This window comes from Chiroxiphia lanceolata, chromosome 6, assembly GCF_009829145.1.
Source record: "Chiroxiphia lanceolata isolate bChiLan1 chromosome 6, bChiLan1.pri, whole genome shotgun sequence".
Classification (NCBI taxonomy): domain Eukaryota; kingdom Metazoa; phylum Chordata; class Aves; order Passeriformes; family Pipridae; genus Chiroxiphia; species Chiroxiphia lanceolata.
Window position 1 is genome coordinate 31,466,222 of NC_045642.1, and position 24,698 is coordinate 31,490,919.

Consider the following 24,698-nt stretch of genomic DNA (forward strand, 5'->3'; position numbering starts at 1 on the left):
GTGAGGATGGTTTCGGTCTTGCATCTGTAAGCACTAAACTTAATTTCTTGCTCCTATATTAGCTCAGAAAAAAAGTGTCTTTGTATGCACATGAATACAGTATAATTTATTTATTCTGTATTGGTGTTTTGATGATAATGATAAAAACAATGAGGCTTTCATACAATACAGTAATGAGTTACAATAAACTGCAGAATACGTATCAGGTGCTTTTAAGAACACATACTTGATTATTTTTAGAATTACTTGTCTTCTGGCGCAGCCAGACAACAACTATTGATCCATTACAGAAAAACTGGTAGGCATCTTTCTTCTTAAGAACTGTTCTATTATATCTTTTGCCTATTCATATGCTGAAACTAGGAAAAAACCTTCTATTACTAAGGATAAGGAAGTGCTAGAAATGATTGCTTGAGAAGCTGAAGATTTTGAGAAAAAAACATATCAGCAAGGTACTGGTTACACACAGATCTTTCTGTTTAGGGACAAACTGATGAGCTCTTTATGCTTGCATTTTGTATAATTTTCATGAATAGAACATTCAGATCAGGTCTAGAACTTGGCCCACAGTGCGAGATAGAGCGAACTGTTAACTTTTTATAAGATCTTGTCAACTTTAAGGGATTATTTTAAAATACAGAATAAATAACTATATCTGCTCAAGACTGATTCAGTATAGCAGAAAACCTCAAGTCCATCTTTTTGATACTCTTTCATTTATCAATTATAATAATATGCTGAAGCCTAATCTTTACACAGCAGGTAATGGTGTTAATTTGACAGTATTTTATAAACTCTGTTTCTGTCCCATGATACTGTGAATTCTAGTTTATCTTAACATACTTCTTCTTTTTCCCCCCCTTCTAATTACAGTTGAAAGTATTTTTATTTTCAAGTCCTGTTAAGATGGTACTATACCTCATTGTAGAAGATGATGAAGCTGATACAGAAGTATTTAAAATGGTTTATGCATTTTGGCAGGCCATGACCCAAGCCAGAGCTTTGTAAATTAATAGTGAACTTCAGATATAATGAACACACCTATATCTAGACAGGTAATTAGTAATTATAACTTGATGGCCATTTTTACAAGTCATTCCAGTTTCACTTTCTGAAAAGGGGTCAGACTAACCGGTGCAGCATTTGGCATTTTGTTATTTATATTTTAATGTAAGAGATAACTAAGGATGCTTTATCATACAGTTTCAGCTCATGTGCTATGTAGCAGATGCCTAGCTAGACTATACATCATGGTGGCCCCAGACTGGTACAGTGATTTTAAAACCACGCTGAACATGGTTGCAGATTGATCATGCAAAATCTGCCCCCCAAGCTGATTTTTCCCCACTTGTGCACAGTGCAATGCAAAAAAAAAAAAGAATAAAAGTAAATTAAATCAAAAAAGTGTGATGGGTGAGCAGGTCGACTGTGTGAGAGAACACGTGCAAAGTATACCTCAGAAACACTATAGGTGGATGAGCACGAAGGGAGTCGAGCCTGGTTGTGCAGTGGGGAAAAGAAAACATTGTTAAAAAAGAAATGGTGGCACAGTAAGGGTCTCAGAAAGTTTTCTGTATAGGTGGTTCCAGCACTGAGATAGTAACAGGGGGTTCATAAAGTTTCCATGACCAGCTGTTTCATAGACTCCAAATTTATGCCTTTTAAGGTGGAAGCTTCTTGAAAGAAAGAAAAAGTTTTGTATTTGAAAAATAATTAAAACTAATGATGAATCTGAAGACAACTATCAATCCGTCCTCCTCTAAATAACTGACAACACTATCCTTAGGACAATAAGGTATTCCAGGATGAAACTTTACTAATCTCTTTCATTTAAAACTATTAGTTTTATTCTAACTCTGCAAAGGCTACAATATGAAAACCCATTAGAGGTCTTGTATATCTTTATGTGTTGACATACTCAGAACCAGCATTTTAACAGTGGAGGTTCTTCTTCAATCTCACTGCCCCAAAAACCAGAATAACTTGCAAAGTTCAATGACTAGTGGACAAATATAGGTTGGTAGAAAACTGCAGATTATGCCTCTATGCAACATAAAGTCTGTGATTCTTGAGGGACTCTGTCCACTGTCAGAAGCTTGCAGTACAAACACAAGTTAATTGGTAACACTAGTTTTACTGATCGCTTTAAGACACATTTTGTTTGTATGAGATAGCCAATACTCTAAACTATTAATCACGCAGTCCATTAAAAAAGGACTCTCCAGTAGTTTATAGGAAAATCCTTTCTTTGGGTGAGAATATTTCATGTTTCACTGTCTGTGAAGAATGAGTAAAAGCACCCTAATAAGTGAAAATTAAAAAGACATGGTTCTTATAAATGCACTAAAAATCTCTTGATTTTTTTTCTGGTGGGAAATATTAATTATGAGAAGCCTTAGCAAAACTTCCTTAGACTTAAAAAACTGTACAGCAGTTCAGATATATTTGTGGTAAAGATGAATACAGCAAGAATTTCCACATAAGTTATTAGTGACCACTTACTGACTTAGGTATATAATGGACTGAGTAGAGAACATGGTATTCATAAGAAGTCTTTGAAGAATATTCTTCAGTCTCAAATGTGTATTCCATATTTTTTCATTGAAATATAAAATATCACTTCTACAGTCACATTGGTCTGTGTTAAATTATGTCTCCATTATGTTTCTATACAATTGATTTTTCCTCCTTGAAAAGCTTTTAATACTCTGAAAATATTTTTGTTCCTTTCTTGCATTGTGTATTTCATTTGCTCTTCCAGATAACACTACCAAGAAAATTTGAATCACTTCACATCATCTTAAATATTCATATCCTCAGCACTTTCTTCAACTGATGAAATGTTTTTTTATGTTGAGACGATTTGCAGAAGGATTAAGACAAAACCAGAAAATTCCTTCAGACAAATAGCAAGAGCAAATCCCACAGTTTTAAGAAATCAATTACTATTCTTAAATAGTCTATTTTATAATTAAAGAAAAAAAGAAAAAAGAGAGATCCTTTTCTGACAGAGCAAAAACTGTTCCTAGAAACATTGCTTTTGAAATCTTTCTAAGAAAGACAGGTGTGCTTTTGCTCAGAACAGGGGCACGGCTATTCACCCAAGACTTTTGGATGAGTTTCTAATTAAGATTCTCATAAATAATGTCCAGCCATTGTTCCCATGGTTTGTCTTCCAACAGCATGGAAAAAAACATTAGCTTGGGCTTTGCAGGTGAGAATCCAAAGTATGCAGTAATAGCAAGAATCATCATAGCATCAGTTTTTAAAGTCTGAGCAACTAGATTAACAAAAACAACAATGGTGAGGAAGTTTGGAACCATACTCCATAAAGATCTCACCCTGTCTACTCCCCACACCAATTCACAAGGGATATGGTAGACACTTGTGTACTTTAATCTTCTCTTAGACAACTACTACAAGTAGAATACTACTACTTTCCCTGTCAAAGTATCCTGTAATCTAATTATCCATATTTTCATTAATAATGAAACCATTTAACTTCATTTTTATTCCAATTAGAATTTAATAACTGCAAGCAATTTTATATTTTCTTTTTCATAGTTCTAATTCTATAGAAGCAATGATAATATTCCCTTCAGCAAGATACCAGTATATTTTATTTCTTCCTATGCTAAAAAACACACACATACACAATTTTCCTTAATCTCCTAATCTTACTTCAAAATTAATTTTTTTTTTATGTATAGTCTCTCAATGTACTTATTTAATTTTCTCATAATGATTAAATCAAAGATATACTGAAGTGTTCTAGTCTCAAAATGACCTAATGTTCTTGAGGAAAGGATTATGCTCACAGCACACTCGTGCCTTGGGGATTGTTGTGTGTTTTATCTTCAATTGGATCACACAATGTGACTGTTTAATCTGCTGCACACTTACAATTTCCTGATCATTTCTATGTGTTGCTTTCTTGCTAACTAGTTTCCATTTTTAGCATCTGTCCAATTCCAGGATTTTGTAAGCTTCTGTGCTATTAAAATTAAATGTCAGTCCTTTTCCAAGCTCCTTGGATGTTTCTGCAATCTATCACCAACTCTACTTAAAATTTGTAGTCATATATGAACTTAAGTGATTGTTTCTTCCAGTTTGACAGAGGGGGCAGCTCTCCTTATTTTGCATGCTACTGGACAACCCCTACATATTATGTTAGGTGAAGCTAATGTGCTAACGTGCTCTTTTCCCCCCATGAACATTCAATTTAAGGGTCAAATTATCAGTCAAAGAAATTCCCCACCGTGAGAATGATTTAAGAAGAGCTATGCCTATTTACATCAACTGAGAACCTGGTTCAAATGCTGCAAGAGCAATTTGTTGTCAGCTGGAAGGCTTTATTGGCTTGGCTCAGATCTTTAATAATGGAATATTAGGATCAAGAACAAAAATCACGTAAATGTAATCCTTTATCATGGCCAAAGAAGGCAGGTACTTAAAGTCAGACAGAAAACACATGCAGGAGACTGTAGACTCTGAGAGACACAGGCCTGTATGAGAAATTATTATCCCAGTTCCATTTAACATAATCTATTGGACTCTGCTATGAATTCTAAGAATGCTTTTCCTGAACAAATCCAGAATCTCTGACTTGGAACCATACTGGTTAAAAGCCACAAAAAATTGTTTGGCATATCACTTGGGAACTCCGTGTAGAACTTCTATACTTAGATTTAAATTTTTTTCTGATGGGTTTTCCATAATATTTTTCTGCAGAAATTAAACTCGCATTTAAAATTCTTAGCCTGCACAATTACAAAAAAAAACCCAAACCCAAAAAATCTCCAAAGCACAGACAGAAGCATTATTTTTCTGCTGAATTTCACAGTAATTCCACACTTTCATAAGGGTATTGGTTTTAGCAGGTATTATGAGTTCTAAAATATAAACCAGTCAACTCTTCCACTGTTGATCATGTCAGTAGCAAATACACTTGCTACATTAATTTGAACAGTGGGGGAATGCTAACATATCCAAGTGACAGAACACTATTTTTTCCTCAACAATTCAGTGTCAAACTGGTCTCTGGGAGGGGCCAGAGGATTAAATAATGAAAATAACTTCAAGATGAATGAATTTCTCAAGAAGAAATGCAAACCCAAATCTTAGGTCAGGATTAACTTTTGGTAAATGGTTATGTGTTACTGCTGATATTAAAGCATATTAAAAACGAAAACTACTCAACCTCCAAAATTGCTTAATTAACTCAAATTTTCATGCATGTTTTCAGTGTAATTTTATTTCAAATATCTAGCAGGCTTTCTAAACTTTTGGTGGCATCGGGGATATTCTGCAGAATTCCAATGTTTCCTACATATTTCCAATAGCCTTTGAATTTAATCCAGAAAGCAAGTCTTTGCAATTCATTCTGGAACAAAGGTTCCACCTTAATGGTATTTTGCAATACACAATTGTGCAATAGCATTTCATTTTCACTTATGGAGCTGGCCATCAGATACTACATGCTTCCCCTCCCATACCATTCAATAGTTTTGCCATGTTGTAGGAGTATCAGCAATTTACATCTAAAACCCTTTCCAAAAGCATATGGAAAAGATGAAAATTATTTTAACAATGAATTATTAACAGATTCCTCATTTTTTTTTCTCCAATTCTCCCCTATTGAGAACTGTCCAATATTTCTTTTCTTTGATCAGTCATTTGTATATTGTTTTTTAAAATGTTGTCCTGTCTAAAACATCCATTATTACTGCATGAGTCAGAACAGCAGTGACAAAGTAGTAAATTTTACCAATGTGCCCTGCTTGTTTTAAGAAACTTAAAGGCATATGCAGAATATGTGGAACATTTCTTTGTTTAATTACTTACATTCTTTACTGACTGACTGACTTAGATTACGTAGGGTATGGTCACGAAATAACAGATAAATTGGCACAGAGGAACAGGACAATTTCATGACAACTCGTAGTCATGTTGTCACGGCTAATGTAGTCACAGCTTTTAATTTGAAATCTTTCCCCATGTGACAATCTGTGACATAATGTGTGACTATAACATCTTTTTTGTAGTACAAGATTTCAGGGCATAATTTTTTTTCCTGGCTTTATATCTATTCTTAAGCATTAAATCACAAATTTAAGAATGAGTAGTTTAAAATAAAGGAACTTGTTTTATCTTGATTGTGACTAATAAATTTGAGTTGCCACCAAATCTGAAATATGACACAGTTTATTCCCCTCAAAACTTGATTCTTAAAAGATTTGCCAGGAAAAAGATACTGTCCTTTAATCAAATTTATTTTACAGAAACTGCAAAATACTAGCAGTTCGATTTCCTTGTATTTGACCTGCAAAAGATTATAAACTCAAGAATTTGTATTTGACAATAAGCAGTAATCATCTTTATGTCAGATACATAGCTGGATAAGCAAAAGCACCCAAAGGGGTAAAAATTATCAAATCGTTATCATTACTAAAATTATCTTGCACTGTATAACCTTAGTGGATTATGCATTAGAATGATAGTGCTGAGAATGACAACAATCACAGTGTATGGAAGACAAACAGGACATGAATCCAAAGAAATAATTCAGAGAACCTTCAGTGAATGGATGTGCAAAGGGATAAAGGGTTACTAAGTTTCACATCTACTATGCTAAAAGTGTCATTTTTTCCTAATTTTCATTATACGCAAAATTATGTGGCTTAAAGTCACTTCCACAGAACTGCTGAAAAGCTGATCTTAATTTATGAGTTGAACTACTAAACATGAGGTACTGCTGTCTGTAGTGTTATGCTGGATTTAACTTGCTTTATTAAATATTTCTGTGAAAAATGTGCAACTTTATAGGGGTGTCATGACATACAGTAGATTCTAATTATTTTTTCATATTTTTTTCATTAAGGAGTAAATGTAATGCATAGGAAATATGCTGCAGAATTTTATGCATTAGTCTGCTAAAAAACAAGCAACAAATTTTCACAGCTGTCATTCAGCCAAATATTAACCCAACCCAAAAAGACTGAAGCTAAAGACAGAGGTACATGTGAACCTATAAGCTTTTGAGTTACCTTATATTAGCCACAGTTTTTGGTTCAGGTAGGACTACCAATCTCTGGCAGAAGAATTATCCTTTTAATTAAGGGCATCTGTTTTATTTATTGCTAAGTTTAATATTCAGGAAACTTTTAAATATGCAACTTTGATTTTGGAAGTTTTAGATATGCAACTTTGATTTTGGAAAGGGATTTTTTTTTTTTTTTAGTTTCTGTAAAGCCAAGCAGTTTGATTAGCATTGATTAAAATGCAGTAGGATGTCCTTTTAAACAAGCTGTCAATTAGGTCAGGTTTCTCATACACATTAAAATGAAGCCCCAGCTAGAAAAGAAAGTAAACACAAAGGGAGAAAGAGAAGGAGAAAGGAAAAAGATGGGGATGAGAGGACAAACCAATCAGATTTGGTGTTACCAGCCAGCAGAAGTTTTAAAAAAATCAGATGACCGAGTGAAATCGTACATTTACTCGGAGAGAGCATCCTTTGACATTGCCTTCTAGGTGATCTCTGAGCTCCTTCCGCTTTCGACGGAGCTACATGTAAACATCAGGAAATGAATTGAAAAAGCAACCTGTTCTCATAATCATTTTTTTTCTTCATTTTTATTTTGTTCTTTTTTTTGTGTTTTATTTGTTTTTAATAAATCATAGCTTAACGCATTTCTCACTGCCTCTGCCAAAACATTTCAAGACCTCAAGTGCTTTCAACAACATGGACATACGAGCTCAGTAAACCCGGAATCTGGAAGCAAGACATCTTGCCTAACATGGCTCTTTTGCACTAGAGGAAAAAAAAAATTGAAAAATCAAGAGAACTATCATTCTAAAGCTATCGAATTTCTGCTACACTGTTTATTATGTACGTATTTATTTATTTGCTTGTTTATTGGTAAGGCTGTGCCTAGAATTTATTTCCATAAAGAATAATTTTTAGAGGTAAATTTTCATGTTTGGGAACCTCAACTAGGATTTCCCATTTTCTATAAGGAAGATTTTGTGTCTAAATATGTCATAGAATTAATCCTAAACAATCAGATACAGAAATATTAATCCAAAATTAGGTATCATTGGGTGTCCATAAAAATAATAGGTGAAACCCACCACATAAATAAGTTACATCTTCTGCATATATACATGCATTACAAATCTAGAATTGTATGTGATGACCCAAGCCTTAAGACGCACAGGTCACTGCAGTTACATACACAATTTTCAAAAACAGCATAGAAACTGTGCTGTCTTTTATTTTCCTCTATGTGAATTCAGTGGTCTGAATGTCTCCCACTGAAACAGTGCCTCATTCATGTACAGTGCTCTTCTCATCTACACCGTAATTAAAACCACTTCCTAAATCACAAGATGAAAAGATAAAGCCTCACAGACAGTGAGGAATGCTACAGATGCCTCTAGCTAGAACTTGTATAAACAAATAGCAACTGCCTTCTTTTTCTATGTTGAGATCAATTTAAGTGGTGGCATTACTGGAAAAAGGTACATAATTAATCTTTTCCCTCCCCTTCTTTGTGCTCAGTGAAACAACATTTTCACAAAGAGCAGCTGTAGAACAGTGTTAGAGAACAGAGAGGATGGCTTGTCCTGGAACAAAGGCAGTACATTCATATACAAAACCAAAACCAAAACAGAGGTAAAAAAACAAGAAGGCAGAAAAGGCAAGGAGAATGCACAAGAAAAAAAAAATTAGTGCTTGAGAAAGTGCTAAAAGGAAATAAAGTGGAGAAAAGTGAAAATTGGATAATTGTAATAGAGGCAACTCTTGAAAAGGAACCTAAACAAAATGGCTTGGACTGCATATGATCAGCAATCTTGGTTCTAAACCATTTATCAGGGTGTAACACTATGCATGGTGGGTACTGGTTTAGATATCTGCCTGTTCTGTTAAGCAATCTAAATATTTGGGCATGTTTATACAAACATCAAAAGGCAGAAGATACTAATTATCAGCAAAACAGTGGCTCCATTCACAGACTCTTCTGAATCTCTCATTTCATCTTTACTTACTCTGGTATTTTTTCTAATTTAAAGGCTACATATATATGAAATATTCAACTATCTTGTAATGGTGTTTTGCAGAATTAAATGCAAAAAGTGTCAACACCATAAAAGTTTAATTATGTTTGAAGATGGGAAGCAGTAGTTTGAAGATGAGTAAGCCACTTCTCCACGTAACAGGCAACAAACAACAGAGATCAGAGAAGTGGTTTAATCATGATCACCAAATTACAGGCATTTCAAGAAAGTTGTTACTATCTCTTATTTGTAGTGACATCCAAAGCTACCTAACTGGCAGCCTGCCTTCAGTAGGTTGTTCTATGTGTAGCACAGAAACAAACAAAATGTGACCCAACAGCAATAAGAATACTGAAATAAAAATGATGGGATGGTGAGAATGGAAAAGTCCCTTCCCTCCCTCCCCTCACCTCCCCCTTTAAAAGGAAAAGTGTAGGCTATAGAAGAAAACTTGCAAAATAAATGTTAGAAACATATTTACTTTGAGGGATCCAACTCTACTAGCAACTCCTTTGCTTTCATCCGGCCGTCTAATTTGCTACAATGGGGGAAGATGGGTAAAAAGACAGAAGAATAAAGAAAAAGTGAACTTAAAAAATTTCCACACAATCAGTTAGCAGTACATGCAAGACATCAATTTGACTCTCTGAGACACCTCTAGAGGACAAAGACACAGACTCTTAACTTCTGAAATAAATGATGCTTTATCATGGCATTTTAAACTTGCTTTGTTGATCACTTTTATCTCAATATATTACCAATGTGGCACACATGTTGCATGCTAAATTCACTAACATTTTTGAAAGAATACGTGTTACTTATCTGATTTGGATATTAAGAATAACGAAGTTCTTAAACTCTCACTGAAGAAAAAGCACCCTATACCTTCTACAAATCATATGATCAGCATATGCTATAACTGGGAGCCTGAAAGTATCACAACTGATACTTGACAGAATGCAATACAGATTCCTACTGACCCAGGTCTAGAGATTTTAGCCACTGCTGTCAAGATTCCCAGTTAAAAATTATGCTGCCCAACCAGAAAATTTTAATGCCAGACCAACATTAGATTTTATTTTAAATATTTAAATATACCACATATATAATCTCCAACATCTTCTACCTGATTACTTTTCCTTTATTATATACATTTTTTCCTATATGATTCAGAGTATGGAAGAAACAAATCAGGTAGCTTCTCAAAAGGATTCATATTTTTAGAAGCATAAAACACTCATTTACAGCAAAAGTTCTTTTCAGAATTGCTGAATCTGGTAAACAAATGTCTTTTACTGATAAATTGAACTTGTGTCATCTGAAATAGAGAAGACGACAATAAAAATTACTTTAGCAATATCCTTCTAGTCTGAGTCAAGACTGAATGGAAAGTTTTTATTATTTGATGGTTGTTTCATAGCCTAAGTAAAACAAAATCCCACACAACTGAGGTGAACCCTTTCAAACCACACTAATTGTTTTTTCTTTAAGAAATCTCATTAAGGAAGCCAAAGACTGAATGAACCACGGAAATTCAATGATGCTTTATGCTCTCTGGAGGACACTAGCAGAGGCACAAGTTAAATTGTCCTGTTTCTTTTTACCTGAGCCATGTAAAATGGAGAAATTCTTACTCAAAACTCAGTCAACAGAATGGTTTTTTTTTAACTTGCATTTGATTCTCAAGAAAACAATGCAACGAAACAATATATTAACAATTTAAGTATTTAGTTCTGACAGGGTGTCCATTAGAAAAATACACTGGAAATACTTATGTTAATTGTTGCTTTCCTTCCCTGGTCTTATGGCATTAAAATAGCATCTGATTTGAACTCTCAAGTGAAACACCCACATTACTGTTATCATGGTACTCCAAGTAAATCTCCAATCTAATACACTAAGAAGAAACTGTCATTCTTAAATAAAATATGTCTCCTTTAGAAGACAAATTCAATTAAAATATATGCAGTTATAACCTAGTTGCTATATATTTCCTAAGTGAGGAAAAGAAAAGGAAACCTCAACTAGGAAAAAAAGATCCTTATCTGAAAAGAAAACATCAGGATCTAGAGCAAAGATACTTTCCCCAATATCCAGTTCCAGGTAATAAGACATAATCTACTAGAACCCTAATTCATCTTACCAATTTGAAACTTTTTTCAAAAATAATATATTTAGTTTTGTTTTGAAAAATGAGAAAGAGAAAAACAATAAATGCTTATGATCTCACATGGAATGCTTATAATCTCACATGGAACTAGATCATTAAGAAAAATGTCACATAACACAGAAACCTGAGGAAAAGTTCTAAGTGGCAACAATATGCATTACACTTCAGGGAAAAAGTTTTTCTTGAATTACTCACCAATATGGGTACTGTGGCTGTTCAAGTTGTGGTGAAGGTTTAGGATTCAGTCAGAAATGAGATTGGAGATACTACAGGTGCATATAACTGATATTACTTACTCTTTCTTTCTTCAAAATATATATAGAAATATATAAACAATGTGTACACTACAAGCAACGAAGTTATAAATGCTTGGACATATGAATTACAAGGAGATAGCCTAAGGTCAACTCTTGTTTTACATCCATGGCACTGTTAATATACATGAAAATGTGTTTTCTACAGGAATCTTGCAGAGTACAATTTGAATACTTCTCAAGGGATGAATCAGTGTTATATGAGTATTGGACAAGCCACACTACATATGTCCTGGGAATTAAATAGCATACTACCAGGAAGGCAAGTGACAGTAGGAATAAAAAAACCACTTTTTTTTTTCTCGGCAAATACCACAGAAAGGAATTCAGGTATATTCCTGTCTTTCTCTGGTAAACTCCTGTATGATGATCTAGAAGTTGACAGATAAAGTACTAATTCAGAAAATGGCATGGATTATACACTCCTTGTTTTTCAGAAACTCACTTAGACACAAGAACCCCATCACAGATGAACACTTGTAGTTATAAAAGATTACGATGAAACGTGTGTAAGTGATCTAAATCAAAAGTATCTATACCATAACACAAGCTAAATAAGTGGATTAAGAGATGAGGCAGGAGCAACACCAAGTAGTATTGGCAAAAATGTTACCTGAAAGACATGAAGGTTGGGAACACTGAAGGTGGCGAATTAAGATACTCAGTGTAATGAAGAAAGAAAGGTGCTGTGTAGGCAACATTCCAGGAAACTAGCAAGGTATAATGAACCTGACAGTTAAGTAAATTATATTTACATCCCTTTCTTATCACAAGGCACTAATAGTAGGATTTAATAGCTAAAGATTAGCCAGAGGTGTCCCTATCCTGATACCTGAAGAACAAGGTGGAGTTACAGTTGGAGCAGAATGAGATAGGAAGCCAGTGGAAGAAAACTTAGGAAGCAGGGAAACCAGAACCAAATAGTTAGCAAAGAGGAATGCTCAAATATGCTTAATGAACTTGTTAGAAGATGAGTGAACAGTGTTTTCTAAGCAGAAGTCTTGCATATGGTTTCATTATTATTCCCCTACCTTCCACCTAATAGAGGCACATGAGAAATGTACCTGTTATCTTCATCCTAGATTTTACTTCAGAAAAAAAAAAATTAAAATACCTAACCTTAAATACATATCTAGACCAGCAGTTATACTTGTCATAAAGAAAGAACAGCTCTGAACAACTAGCTAATCTGAGACTCTGCCTTTTGTTGGATTATTTAAAGGAAGAGTTCCACAACAGGAGAAACAGCCTCAAATATTTAGCACTATCCATTTTAGACTCCTTCCCTTTTCTGATAATATACTCTGTGTGGGCTACTCTAAAGTTTTCCCTGCTTACACTCTGACACAGAAATTGGAATGTTGCCAGACCTAAAGCTTTCAGAAATGTGTTTTTCCATCCACATTCACCAAAAAGCCAAACTTCTGTCAGACTTTTTTTCAAAATCCTGGCCAATACATGCCTGGGTCATAATGACAATAACTTTTGATATGATCAATTTACTTAATTCTGAAATTGAATAAATGCAACCACTCACAATGTAAACTCTTCACAGCAGTAGTTTAAAAAGATGTCAAGTACCTCATTCAATGGTTGGCATACAATATTGGAATCACAATAATCAAGAGATTATACTACACAGCATCCAAAACAAGTTCAGATTATTGCTGTTCTCCCCACTTGATTACTACACAGAGATCAACGATGAACAGTAAGTAAAGACAAAATTATAGAAGAAAAACAAGGGCATGAGTTTCCAGTCCAGGTTAAAGAGATATTCAGTGAAAGGTAGGTGGATGTATAAAAGCAAAACCAAAGAGTTTATATATTTTAATGTTGCAGCAAATCAATTTCTTTCAACTTAAAAACGCATTATGCTTAACTTTTACATTCATATATGAAAAATAGACTTGCACTTGAAAGTATTTTTATTTCTGCAGTTTTAGGTCAGACAAACACCAATTCGATGGGGCTTCCTAAATAAGCAGGGAATATTTTCAAACAAAGGGAATACAGGCTCCTATAAAAGAGACATATATTCTCAACCAATAAACATATTCCTGCCTGTGCATTATACTGCAGTATGGCATAAAAGTTTTATTATGGTTGCTGCACTTCATAGATAATGGTAAATCTACAAAAGCATAATGTATGTGAATGCTAATGAATGCCAATAAAACATCATTATCATACCATCACAAATTTTGCTCACACAGCTCACATTGTTTTTTTAAATGGGCACTACTCCTCACACTGTTCCATGTGCAGATAAGGGAATAAACACAGTGCAGGTGGAACAATCAATGGTAGAAAGTAATGTAATTTTGTTGCAGTATTGAAGTATCATCACTAGATCAAATGCTTTGTTAACACATATAGTGGCAAAGATAATGTAACCATGTCCTTATACAAAAGGCTTGGTAATAATACACTGGTTATTTTACACCAACATGTGGCAGCCTAGTTCTTCAAAATATCTAGTGACTTAAGTGAAATTTAATGGTCAGAAATAAATCTAAAAGCTGGTAGGTGAAAATGCACAGCCAGGGAAAGACAGACTACAATAAACACAACCATTATACAGTATGTCTCTATTTGTAGTTTGCAACCAGGCTTGTCTATCTCGCATTGGCCTCTTTAGCCACCAGTGCGCCTGTAGTAAATGTGGGTAGAGTCCTTCCCAAACTCTTTGTTTGTGAAGCCCAGCCACGATTGATGATTTGTAGTGACTTCATGTCCTAAGTCCTCGTTTAAACTGGAGACCTGGGCATATGAGAGCTGGGTCCTCACTTTCATTATGCAGTTAACAGGTTGCACAAACCCTCCTGTCACATAGCTGAAGGTTCGCAAACCCTTCTATACCAGCTCAAGGCTGCCTTCCTCCCAGTTCTATCCTGACCACAGCCCTTCTTTTCTCATAATGCTTTTGCTGCCTCCTGCATCCAAGCTACTTCCTACTCTTCTTCAAACCTCTCTCAGCCCTGCAGCCTCATCACTCAAGAGCCACAAATACTGCTTTGCTTCGTTTTAGACCTTTACCACACAACCTTTACATTCAATTTCACATCAGTTCAATACTTTAAATCTCGCATTTCAGAACTGCTTGAACATTTTTTCACTATCTGCTGGCACATTTTGTTCCCCACTTTTGCCTGCAGCCTCATTTATTCTCTTGCTTTCCCCACAAAGGAAAGCAGAATTTGCACCTCATGCTACTAGTAGAGCTTTTCAAAACCCAAACACCTGTTGCAGAAATCTGTCTTGGCAAGCAGGAAGAAGGTCATATTTAAGGAAAAAATAAAGATATGTTAAGTCCTAGGTGGTGAAGTTTTGCATTCTTTTTGCATACCTTTCCCAAACTGACAATTCACTTCTGAGTGTGCTGCTATTTTGCCTTGTTGTCCTAAGCTGTGTATGCAGGCACATACAGAGCTATAGCACATCTAGTGGAGGACAAAGTCCTTTAAACATTTTTAGACACTAAGTTCACTCCTATCAGAGATACCTTGGTGGTCACGGTGAAAACTCTTGCACCAATGAAGTCACTTAGAAGCGACCTGATGGTGCGACAGGCAGGTTATAAAGCAAATCAGCTTTCTGGTAGGGTTATAAAGCAAATATTTGCTCTCTTTGACCACTTCTAGTAGCAAAATTAAGGGAGAGGTGTTTGCACTGGGGCTCAGTGTAACAAGGAAGGTCTCATCTTTCTGAGAACATGTGGGCCAGCGGGACTTTAAAGGGAAGAGTAAACCTGTTTAAGTGCATTTAAGATTTGTTCTCAAATATCTGTTACAGCCTGTACTTTTGACTAGACAGGGCTGTGTTTAGAAAATCTATAAAGCTTCTTGTCCCATGTATTTCCTCGCATTTACGTGTCCTGAGGAGTTCAACTGTAAAAGAGGAGCGGAAGGGTTGGTAAGGATACTGGAAAAGGGTGTAGCCACTTAAGCCATAGGAAACAATTAAAGCAGTGAGAGGACCTTGGAAGACAAAGCTAAGGTAGAAAGATCTGGGATTCAATTCACTTTGCAGAAACTTAAAACAATATGACCTTTAAGCGGCTAACTACCAGCAATAACCTGGGAAGCTACTAAGGTCACTTTGTCCATACTGACAGTGCTGTTGAGTGAAACCATTGTCCAAGGAGGCTGCCTAGAAAACTTAATAAAGCAAACCAAGTGTTGCAAAGAACTGCTGTGCCAAACCCATATGAACTCCTTGCTCAAAGGCACTCCTCACATTTTGTAAAAGTATTTATAAAAGAAAAAAACAGTCTTAAAAAATAAACTGCAATGAATGGCGCAAATTTGAAAACAGGCAACAGCTGTTTTGAAATCTTGCCAATCCTGTCACTGTTTCTTACAGAATAAATCTACTGTAGGGTAATCAAGTGGGAGGCCCCATTTCCAACAGTCATTGAAGAGAAATATGTTTCAAATGTAAGCGCTTTGAATGACTCACCTTCAGGACCCTTTTTGTCATAGACTTTTTCCATAAATACATTCCTATAGTCTCCAGTATTGCTAGTTTAAATAAAAACCTACATAGTGAAATGTATGCAGGTTTCAGTAAATGTAAATAGCAATAAATGCCTACAGAAATTCTGTCCAGTAATATGCAATGATAGTGCAAAAGGGATCAGAAAACAGAAAGAACACTTCCATTCCTTTCAAACAAGTAAACATACTGTTGAAACCTAATTGAAGAAATCAAATTCTACCCTATTCATAAATGACCCTTTTAAAGAGATTATACCATATTTTGCCTTTAAAATTAAACTAAATGGATAAGCAAAATAGAGGTAATTAATTTCAAATATTAAAGATAATTTTGAGTGTAATAAAAATGGGGATTCATTTGGATCATTGCCATCACTAATAATCATCAGAACACATTCAAACACCAAATCTTGAGGCATCAGTGAATAGAATAATATCTTCATGGTCACACAATTTTGAACTTGTATATTAACATGTCATCAGAGTTTTGTCATAATTTGTGCTGCTACAGTTTATTAGTTTTTCAAAGGCAGAAATTTAGAAAAAATTAAATACTATTTTCTTACATAATCTTTCAAGAAGCAAACAGAATGGGTTTGCTCAACTAGTTGCCGAAGTTCAAAATGGGACAATTCCCTGAAGCACTATAGTGCCTTCTCCCTTTTCCTGTTGCAGAAAATTAAAACAGGAAGAACAATCTTTGATTAATATTTTACTAAACAAAAAGTGACACTAAATAAAAATTTTCTCAAACACAGGCAATGCACTTGGCACATGCACAATACTCTTTGCAGATCCCAGGATACAGAAATGGATAAGCATTGACCTAAGCCTTAATGGTTTTATTTACAAAATAAAGGGCTTCTAACTTCCATTGTGAGAAAGGAGGTAGTTAGAGTGGTAAGCAGACAAAGAAGTGAATTAACAGGGTGAAACTGTATTAACAAATTTAGAATGGTTGTTTATGAGAAGGCTGGACAAGTGATTGCGACAAATGTTCTTTTGATTCTAAAAACCTTTACCTTTCCATCACATTTTTCTCTCATTTCCTAGCACTGTTTATTGATGCTTAATTTAACAGGGACTATTAATGGAATGGACTTGGTACATGAGGGATTACAATAATGCTTTCAAAGCTTTCCAGATAAATTTATTTCATCTAATGCTTATGATCACTGTTCACTTCAGGTACTCTAAACTGTCATCTACTGACTTAGAACACATAGTGTAGGACCACACCAAAGAATATAGCAGCATTAGCTTAGTGCATGCATCTTCCCTGGTTATGGTTACACAGTAGACTGTAACAATGTGCACAGATTTATTTTTTTTTTAAACAATCATCCTGAGGAATAGTGAGGCACAGACTGAGTAGAAGCGAGAACATCAGGCCACATACCAAGTTCTCCTTTTCCAGCCAGGAAATAAGGCACAGGAACTTGGCAGAAGAATGTTAAAGAGAAAGCATCTTGTCCATTTTTCTAAAAACCTGGTGGGGAAACAATAGCTACAGTACAAAAACTTGGATAATCAAGATGATGTAAGTATCTTCTTGACAAATGAAACTCTCAAATGCTGCTAGCAATTACTCAGGCTAAGTCCTAAAAGAAAATGGCTTGCCTTGTCTATCTTGGGTAAAAAAAAAAAGATGAATGACTATATTCACACTTGATGCATTGCTGTACCGACCTATAGATGCAAGGGTAACATGATTCTGAGAACTAGCTTTTGTAAAAGTGAAAGCTTATGTGCTTCGGTAAAAAAGACATCAGAAATGAGACTTGATATGAAAGAGTTATTACAAAAAAAATCTCAAAATTGAGATAAGGTTTATATTTCCTATGCCTTGCAGAAGGTACATTGTAAGTGCCACGCAAAACCAGATGATGACACACACATATTCTAGAGTAAATGGTCTATATGAGCCTTGCATTGGGCTCAATCTGGTTTTAGGTAAACAATTTTTGGATAAACTTTTTTTTTAGATAAGCTGGCTTTTTGGAGAGTTGCTTTTCTTACCACATCAGATCAAGAATGACTTCACATACTGTAATGAAATTGCCCGATTGCTTGACTACATGAAGATAGACTTGCTCTGAAAGAGGAAGTATTTTTAATATGGATTCAACAAACCCAAAGTGAACAGGTACTCAATTCAAACAAGACTGATCTTGAAAAATATATTTTTCTGTATTGAGATAAAAGTTTTATCCACCAAGGGCAACAAATGACCACCTTTCATCAGCCTTTTTCAAAAGCACCACTCTGACTTTAGTTCACAGCACTTCATGCAGCTTCTGGGGATACCCCATCAGTAAGAGAAGACAACCTAAAATGGTTTATGGAGCAAAATAAAGAACTGAACCACTGTGAGATAATGTTGGAATGATAAAAAGCAGATTTAGATAAAGAGAACACAGTACAGTAAGAAAATCTAACATATTCAAGAGGTGCGGCCAGATGGAGAGACAAATACCCCCTTAACTGTCAGCTCCTAAAGAGTATAAAAGGTAGATTCAACACTGACTTAATGGCTACTGGCTAAGAAGGATGCTAGAGAAGCTGTGGAGAATGTTGTAGCTGGTGCCGCGTGTCCTCTCCATCATTTCGGGCAATCCTGACCAGACCAGGTGGGTACACACTTACGGACACTGGACAGACCACTGAATGTATGTATTTTTGTGCTCTTGAGTACATATATATGAAAGGGTGAATGAAATCTTTTTTGTTTTAAAATACATCACCTATCTCTCCTATAATAGCTGGCATTGAACTCTGCTACAGCATCATTAAATTATTTGCTCTAATAAGAAAGAAACAACTAGAAAAAGATTGTTGTTTATCCTTGCAGGTACATTTTTAAAATTTCTGATTATTTTATCAAAAAAGAACACAGCAGTAAGTGATGTGGATTATTTATTATGTCAATAGTCAGTGAAGGAACAGAAGCAAGCCTTCCCGTACCTGAGCTATTGATTAAGATCAGGCTAATGTATGAATGGACTAAGACACTAAAGAAGAAGAGCAGAAGAAAACCAAATTCCTACAAACAGAACATATGACTATATGAAAATTCAGCCTATAAGATGCATAGTTTTACTCTTGAAATCGTTCTCCATAAACAAGATTAAGTCAATTGACCTAGGTAACAGGAACTAATATCCCCAATGAAAAAAGAATGAATGGAGATGGGAAGTCAATATTCCTCCTCCAAGAGGCCAACTCCAAAGACATCAAATGATCACCAAGCGCCAACAAACTCAACAAGCATTGGTGAAAGACCAGAACTAAATATATTGAAAATAGAGCTTGAAACAATTCTGTAGAGGTGCAGTCACAGTAATTTCTAATTGAAGACACTGGATGACAGATACATGTAACTACACTGCTGTTGCGAAAAAGCCAAAATCATCAAACAAACCCAAAAAACCTCTTCTGGCATTACATCAGAATTCAAATCAGAGATTTGCTTTGGACAGGAACTGAAAAGGTGCAGGTAAGGAAACTAATGTGAGAAGGATGCACATCTTTTTCTTAGGAAATGACAAACTGAAGTTATGAGAATTTGAAAAAAACACTTGGTCTTTGAAGACAGTGTAGTAAGAAATGAAAACTCTTGAGCCCAAGACTAATTGAAAAAAACATTTCAAGGAGGAACTGACAAGTTGATGCAGCATAAGTATACACGCAATGCATGTGTGAGCCAGGATGTATGTACTGGAAGATTATTCTCTTCTGAAGGGATACACATGCAGAATAGCTACAATGTGAAAAAATAATTTTTCCATGGAAAGCCTGAGAAACTTTTTCTGACATGTTTGGAAGTTTCACTGGACTCAGGAAAAGAATGAAGTTCTGTAGCTTAATAAATACCAACTGATTACTAAGAAGAGAAATGCAGGGATATTTTGCACATTAGAGCTTCTTTGCATGATTCAATATAATAGGTGTGAAAAGTAGCTGATTCTATGAATATGAGAATTGTTCTGGAACTTCTGGATCTGATGCCAGTTCCCAACTACTCTAACATCCTTCTTTAGTTCTGTTATAAGCAGTTCTCCAGCATGAGTAAGGGAAGGGAACTAGATTTTGGCACTGCTATACTATTTATCAATATTACTACTTTTATCAATAAATATAGCACTACTTGAAGCACAGATATTCAATAAATAAAGCTAAGACAAACAGGTACTTCCACTGAAATTCAATGTTCAGCTTGCACTTGATCCCAGTCTTGATTCTTCCTCTCCAGAGACTTCTTGACAGGTCTATTTTGGTAGAAACAAAAAAACCCTAAAAGCCTACCCCTGTAGTTTTGACCTTCCTACAAAGTGAATCTTTGATTTTAGAGAGGATTTCAGTAACTTTGTTTTTATTATTTATGATGTTTTTTTGATAACCCAAGCACACCAAGCAGCTTCTTAGTTACAATGTCTCACTTTTGAAGCTGGAGCAGGTTGTTAACTAACAACCAGGGTTTGTAACCAAAATGTAAACTAAAAATAATACCTGCTAGGGCTCAATTATCCACATGTTTTGCCAGGACAATACACTCTAAACAATAAGGGGAAAAGGCAGTGATTATATGAAAATATGCTAGTATCTTAATGAGTAATTGATTTGAAAACCACTGCTGCACTGTACTGAGAAGAACCCAGGGGGATATAGTAGTTTAGTTGCATTAGTAAGCAGGATTCCTCATCTTGAGGCAACTCTGGCTACTTTCTGCTCCCATATACATTCTCTCAGCGTCTCTTTTTACTAAATATAATTTTCTGTAATCCTGGAATGTGCATTAAAAACATTTTAGAGAAAATTAAACCCAGAAATAATCATGAAAACATTAGAATTTTTAGCAGGATCAAGTAACTAACTATGCCTGTGTGTATTTTTACAAGAAAAACCAAGAAACGCTTGCAGTGCTTGGGGTGTGATTTATTCTATGTAGATGATCCTAACAATTTAAAACATCCTTTGAACTTTCCTATGGTCCTCAACCATATCACAGATAAAGAGCTGTGCTAAAACACTTGCTACTTACCTGAGCAAGGTCCTACGTAGAAAAAACTTCAGCACATGCAAACTTAATAAATAAAAAGGAAACAAATTTCACTTGGAAATTTAGTGTTTGTGTTCCAACTTTAAAATACATTCACATACTTGCCCTATTGCTCTCACCTTGATGATCACCTTAAGAAGAAATAGTAAGAATCAAGATAAAAATAAAAAAGCACTCAAATGTATGAAAAACATCTACACTATGGATAAAACTACAGCTTGCCAAAACATGTCTTGAACAGCTTCTTATTATTAACTAAGAATTTCTGATAAGCATCCCGATCTTTCTTCTACTGAAAAATACTGAATATTTCTACTGAAAAATAGTAACAATAATTGACAAAAACACCTTCCCAACTCCACCTGCTCTCATCTGCTCATTTCAACATAGCAGTTGTATATTGGAAGTCAAACACTGGACTGAAAACATAAATCATAATTAGGTTTAATATAAATCCATAGCTCATTTGACTGTGTGAATGTCAATGTACACATTCAAACATTAAATCTGTGGCTCATGACAGGTGTTCTAAACATCATCTTTCATTGGAAGGAAGCATAAGAAATGACTGAAATAATAAGATATTTTTTGTCACTGAAATAACTCTCATCAGTCTTTTATTTTTTTAAAAAAAGTTTAATGTATTTTTTCTAGGCTATCTCATTTCAGAAATTCTCTGCAACTGAAACATGTACATAAATTGCAAGTATCATACTTTTTACATTGAGAATATTAAGTCTTTAGGTGAATGTCAACTTCTCAATGATAAAGACAACAGTTCTTCAAAGGAGACACTAAGCTACAGAAAGTGATCAGCTAGCAGAATTAAATGCACTGTGCTACAAAGAAGGTGTGGATGGCTGGAGTGGTGGACAGATGAGATGACCTGTGACTGGAGTGCTCTGTTGGATGGTTTCAGGCTCTTCAGGAGGGATAGGCAGGGCAGAAAAGGTGGAGGGGTGGCACTGTATGTAATAGAAGGGATAGAATCTAGGGAGCTCACAGTTGGCAATGGCACAGTTGAGAGCCTCTGGGTAAGAATCAAGGGCCAAACAAATGATGTGGATGTCACTGTGGGAGTTTGCTATAGACCTCCCAGCCACAGAAAGGCACCTGGGGGTCCTGGTCAATGGCAAGTTGAACATGAGTCAGCAGTGCCCTGGCAGCCAGGAGGGCCAACCCTGTCCTGGGGGGCATCAGGCAAAGCATCACCACTCGGTCAAGGGAGGGGATTGTCCCGCTCTGCTCTGCACTGGGGCAGCCTCAGCTTGAATATTGTGTGCAGTTTTGGGCACCACAGTATAAGGAAGATATTAAGCTGTTAGAGAGTGTCCAAAGGAGGGCAGTGAAGATGGGGAAGGGTCCGGAGGGGAAGCTGTAAGGAGGGGCTGAGGTCACTTGGTCTGTTCAGCCTGGAGAAGAGGAGACTGAGGGGAGACCTCATTGCAGTCTACAACTTCCTCAGGAGGGGAAGAGGAGGGGCAGACACTGATCTCTTCTCTGTGGTGACCAGTGACAGAACTTGAGGGAATGGTCTGAAGTTGTGTCAGGGGAGGTTTGGTATTTGGGAGGTTGGGTATTAGACAAAGGTTCTTCACCAGAGGGTGGTTGGGCACTGGAACAGGCTCCCCAGGGAAGTAGTCACAGCACCAAGCTTGACAGAGTTCAGGAAGGGTTTGGACAATACTCTTGGGCACATGGTGTGACTCTTGGAGATTATCCTGTGCAGGGCTAAATGTTGGACTCGATTGTCCTTGTGGGTCCCTTCCAACTCAGCATATTCTTTGATTCTGTGACTGTTTTGTTAGACTTGAAAAAACTTCTGAAAAGTAGCCTTGCTTGCTCATTTTAGCTGTAAGATAGAGCCTTACATAGAAATCAAAAGCCATCTATCACAACTACAAATATGTAAGGATCAAACTTATCACCAAGGGTTTTGTCTGGTTCAGTGTAACTAAAAAATAGATAGCTAGGATGGGACAGAAAATCAGCAAGTAAAGTAGAGAGAGACTTATGCAGAATATAAGAAGTTATGGCATGGAAGCAGCAAGATGGAAAAAGAAAAACATACTCTCATCTTAAAAGTACTATTACAAGTTCCTTAGGATCCTTCAGGATAACACTGAAAGAAACTTTGCACGTTGAAGTAGAAGAACTGAACATCAGTGAGACTGATGATCTTGTGAAGTGAAATACTTTGAACACTTAAATGTCACTGAAATGAATTCCTGGCAATAATTTAAAATCTGCCCTTGGTCTTCTAAATCTGCTTCATTTGACTTCGACACACAACATTGCCAAAAATTAAATATTGATTATGCCATTTATATAGAAAAGTGAAGACTTCAACCTGAAAACTGTAATTTTCTTTTATACCAATATCATCTCCCTAAGAGGAGAACAAAATTAGAAGTTTGAAATAATGGTTCAGTCATTTGCTCTGGATATATTCTTCTAAGTTATCTGAAGTTATAGATCTAAAATTTTATACTGTAAGCATAAAAAAACCCAAGAGTCAACACAAATGGAAATATTAAAAAAAAAAAGACACTAGGTAGCATATTGCTTTTGTGTCAGAAAAGAACATTGCGTTTTACTTGATGAAAATGCCAACCACAAACACACACAAAAACATAGTAAGATTTTAGAATCTGAGCAGCTACTGGAAATGACAAGAAAAATTTGCAAGTCACACTGTGTCATCCTAAACTTTTGTCATGCAAGTATTCTGAAAAATCATCTAACCTTGTTAAGAAAGCAGTAAAACTTTTAAAAGTTTTACTTTTAAAACTATATTGTAGAAAATAAAAATATCTGTCACAATCAGCATCAACTTTATGGTTGAAAGACTCAAAAAGGGAGGACTGCTAGTGCAGTTTTCCTCTGAGTAAAACTTAGATTGCCTCTATATGTGAATCCATCTACTATAAATATGGTTAAAATGCTCTTTGAGCAGTGGTCGATTTTGTTTGAACCTCAAATACAATTTAGAGAACAAGAAAGGTGTTCTACAAAGATTTATTAAAAGCTAACAAAAGCTACTTTGCTTAGTCTTGGGGATGTACCTAATAATAGGCAGAGTAGTCCCAATGGCAATTTGTCTTGAGAAGTTTCAATATCCCAAGAGGCTAAAGTGAAAAATATATCATACAAATCATACAATAGTATGAGTTGGAAGGGACCTCTTAAAGGCCATCTAAGTCCAACCCCCCTTCAATAAGTAAGGACATCCTCAGCTAGAGCTAGTTGTTCGGAGCCCCATCCAAGCTGACCTTGAACACTTCCAGGGATGGGGTACCCACAAGCTCCTCTTGCAACTTGTGCCAGTGCCTCACCATCCTCACAGTAAGGAATTTCTTCCTAATATCTAAATTGACCCTCCTTCAGTTTAATACCATTCTCCCTTGTCCTATTGCATCAGATCCTGCTAAAAAGTTTGTCTCCATAATTACTTCTTTTACCAGGAAATTACATTTTTGAAGACCGATTGAAATATCAAGGTTCAAACTCAATATTCATCATTTAGTACTTTGTTAGAAACAAAGACTTTCAGAAAACATGGACAATTAAGTGTAAACAGTAAAACACATTTAAAATTA

At 35.5% G+C, this 24,698-nt stretch overlaps 1 protein-coding gene across 12 annotated transcripts in view; it reads right to left on the minus strand.

Moving 5' to 3' along the window:
* The window catches only part of GPHN (gephyrin), a 291,964-nt gene that overhangs the window by 67,988 nt on the left and 199,278 nt on the right, over positions 1 to 24,698 (minus strand). For 8 of the 12 annotated variants that reach the window (XM_032689727.1, XM_032689720.1, XM_032689728.1 and 5 more), the window contains 3 exons: positions 9,539 to 9,595; positions 7,492 to 7,563; positions 1,456 to 1,497 (listed from right to left, as the gene is read on the minus strand). The exons of 3 other annotated variants lie outside the window; for them this stretch is intronic. In XM_032689727.1, the coding sequence (XP_032545618.1) occupies positions 1,456 to 1,497; positions 7,492 to 7,563; positions 9,539 to 9,595 (171 nt within the window). The remainder of the gene's footprint in view (positions 1 to 1,455; positions 1,498 to 7,491; positions 7,564 to 9,538; positions 9,596 to 24,698) is intronic. One more of the 12 variants, XM_032689723.1, reaches the window with a different exon arrangement.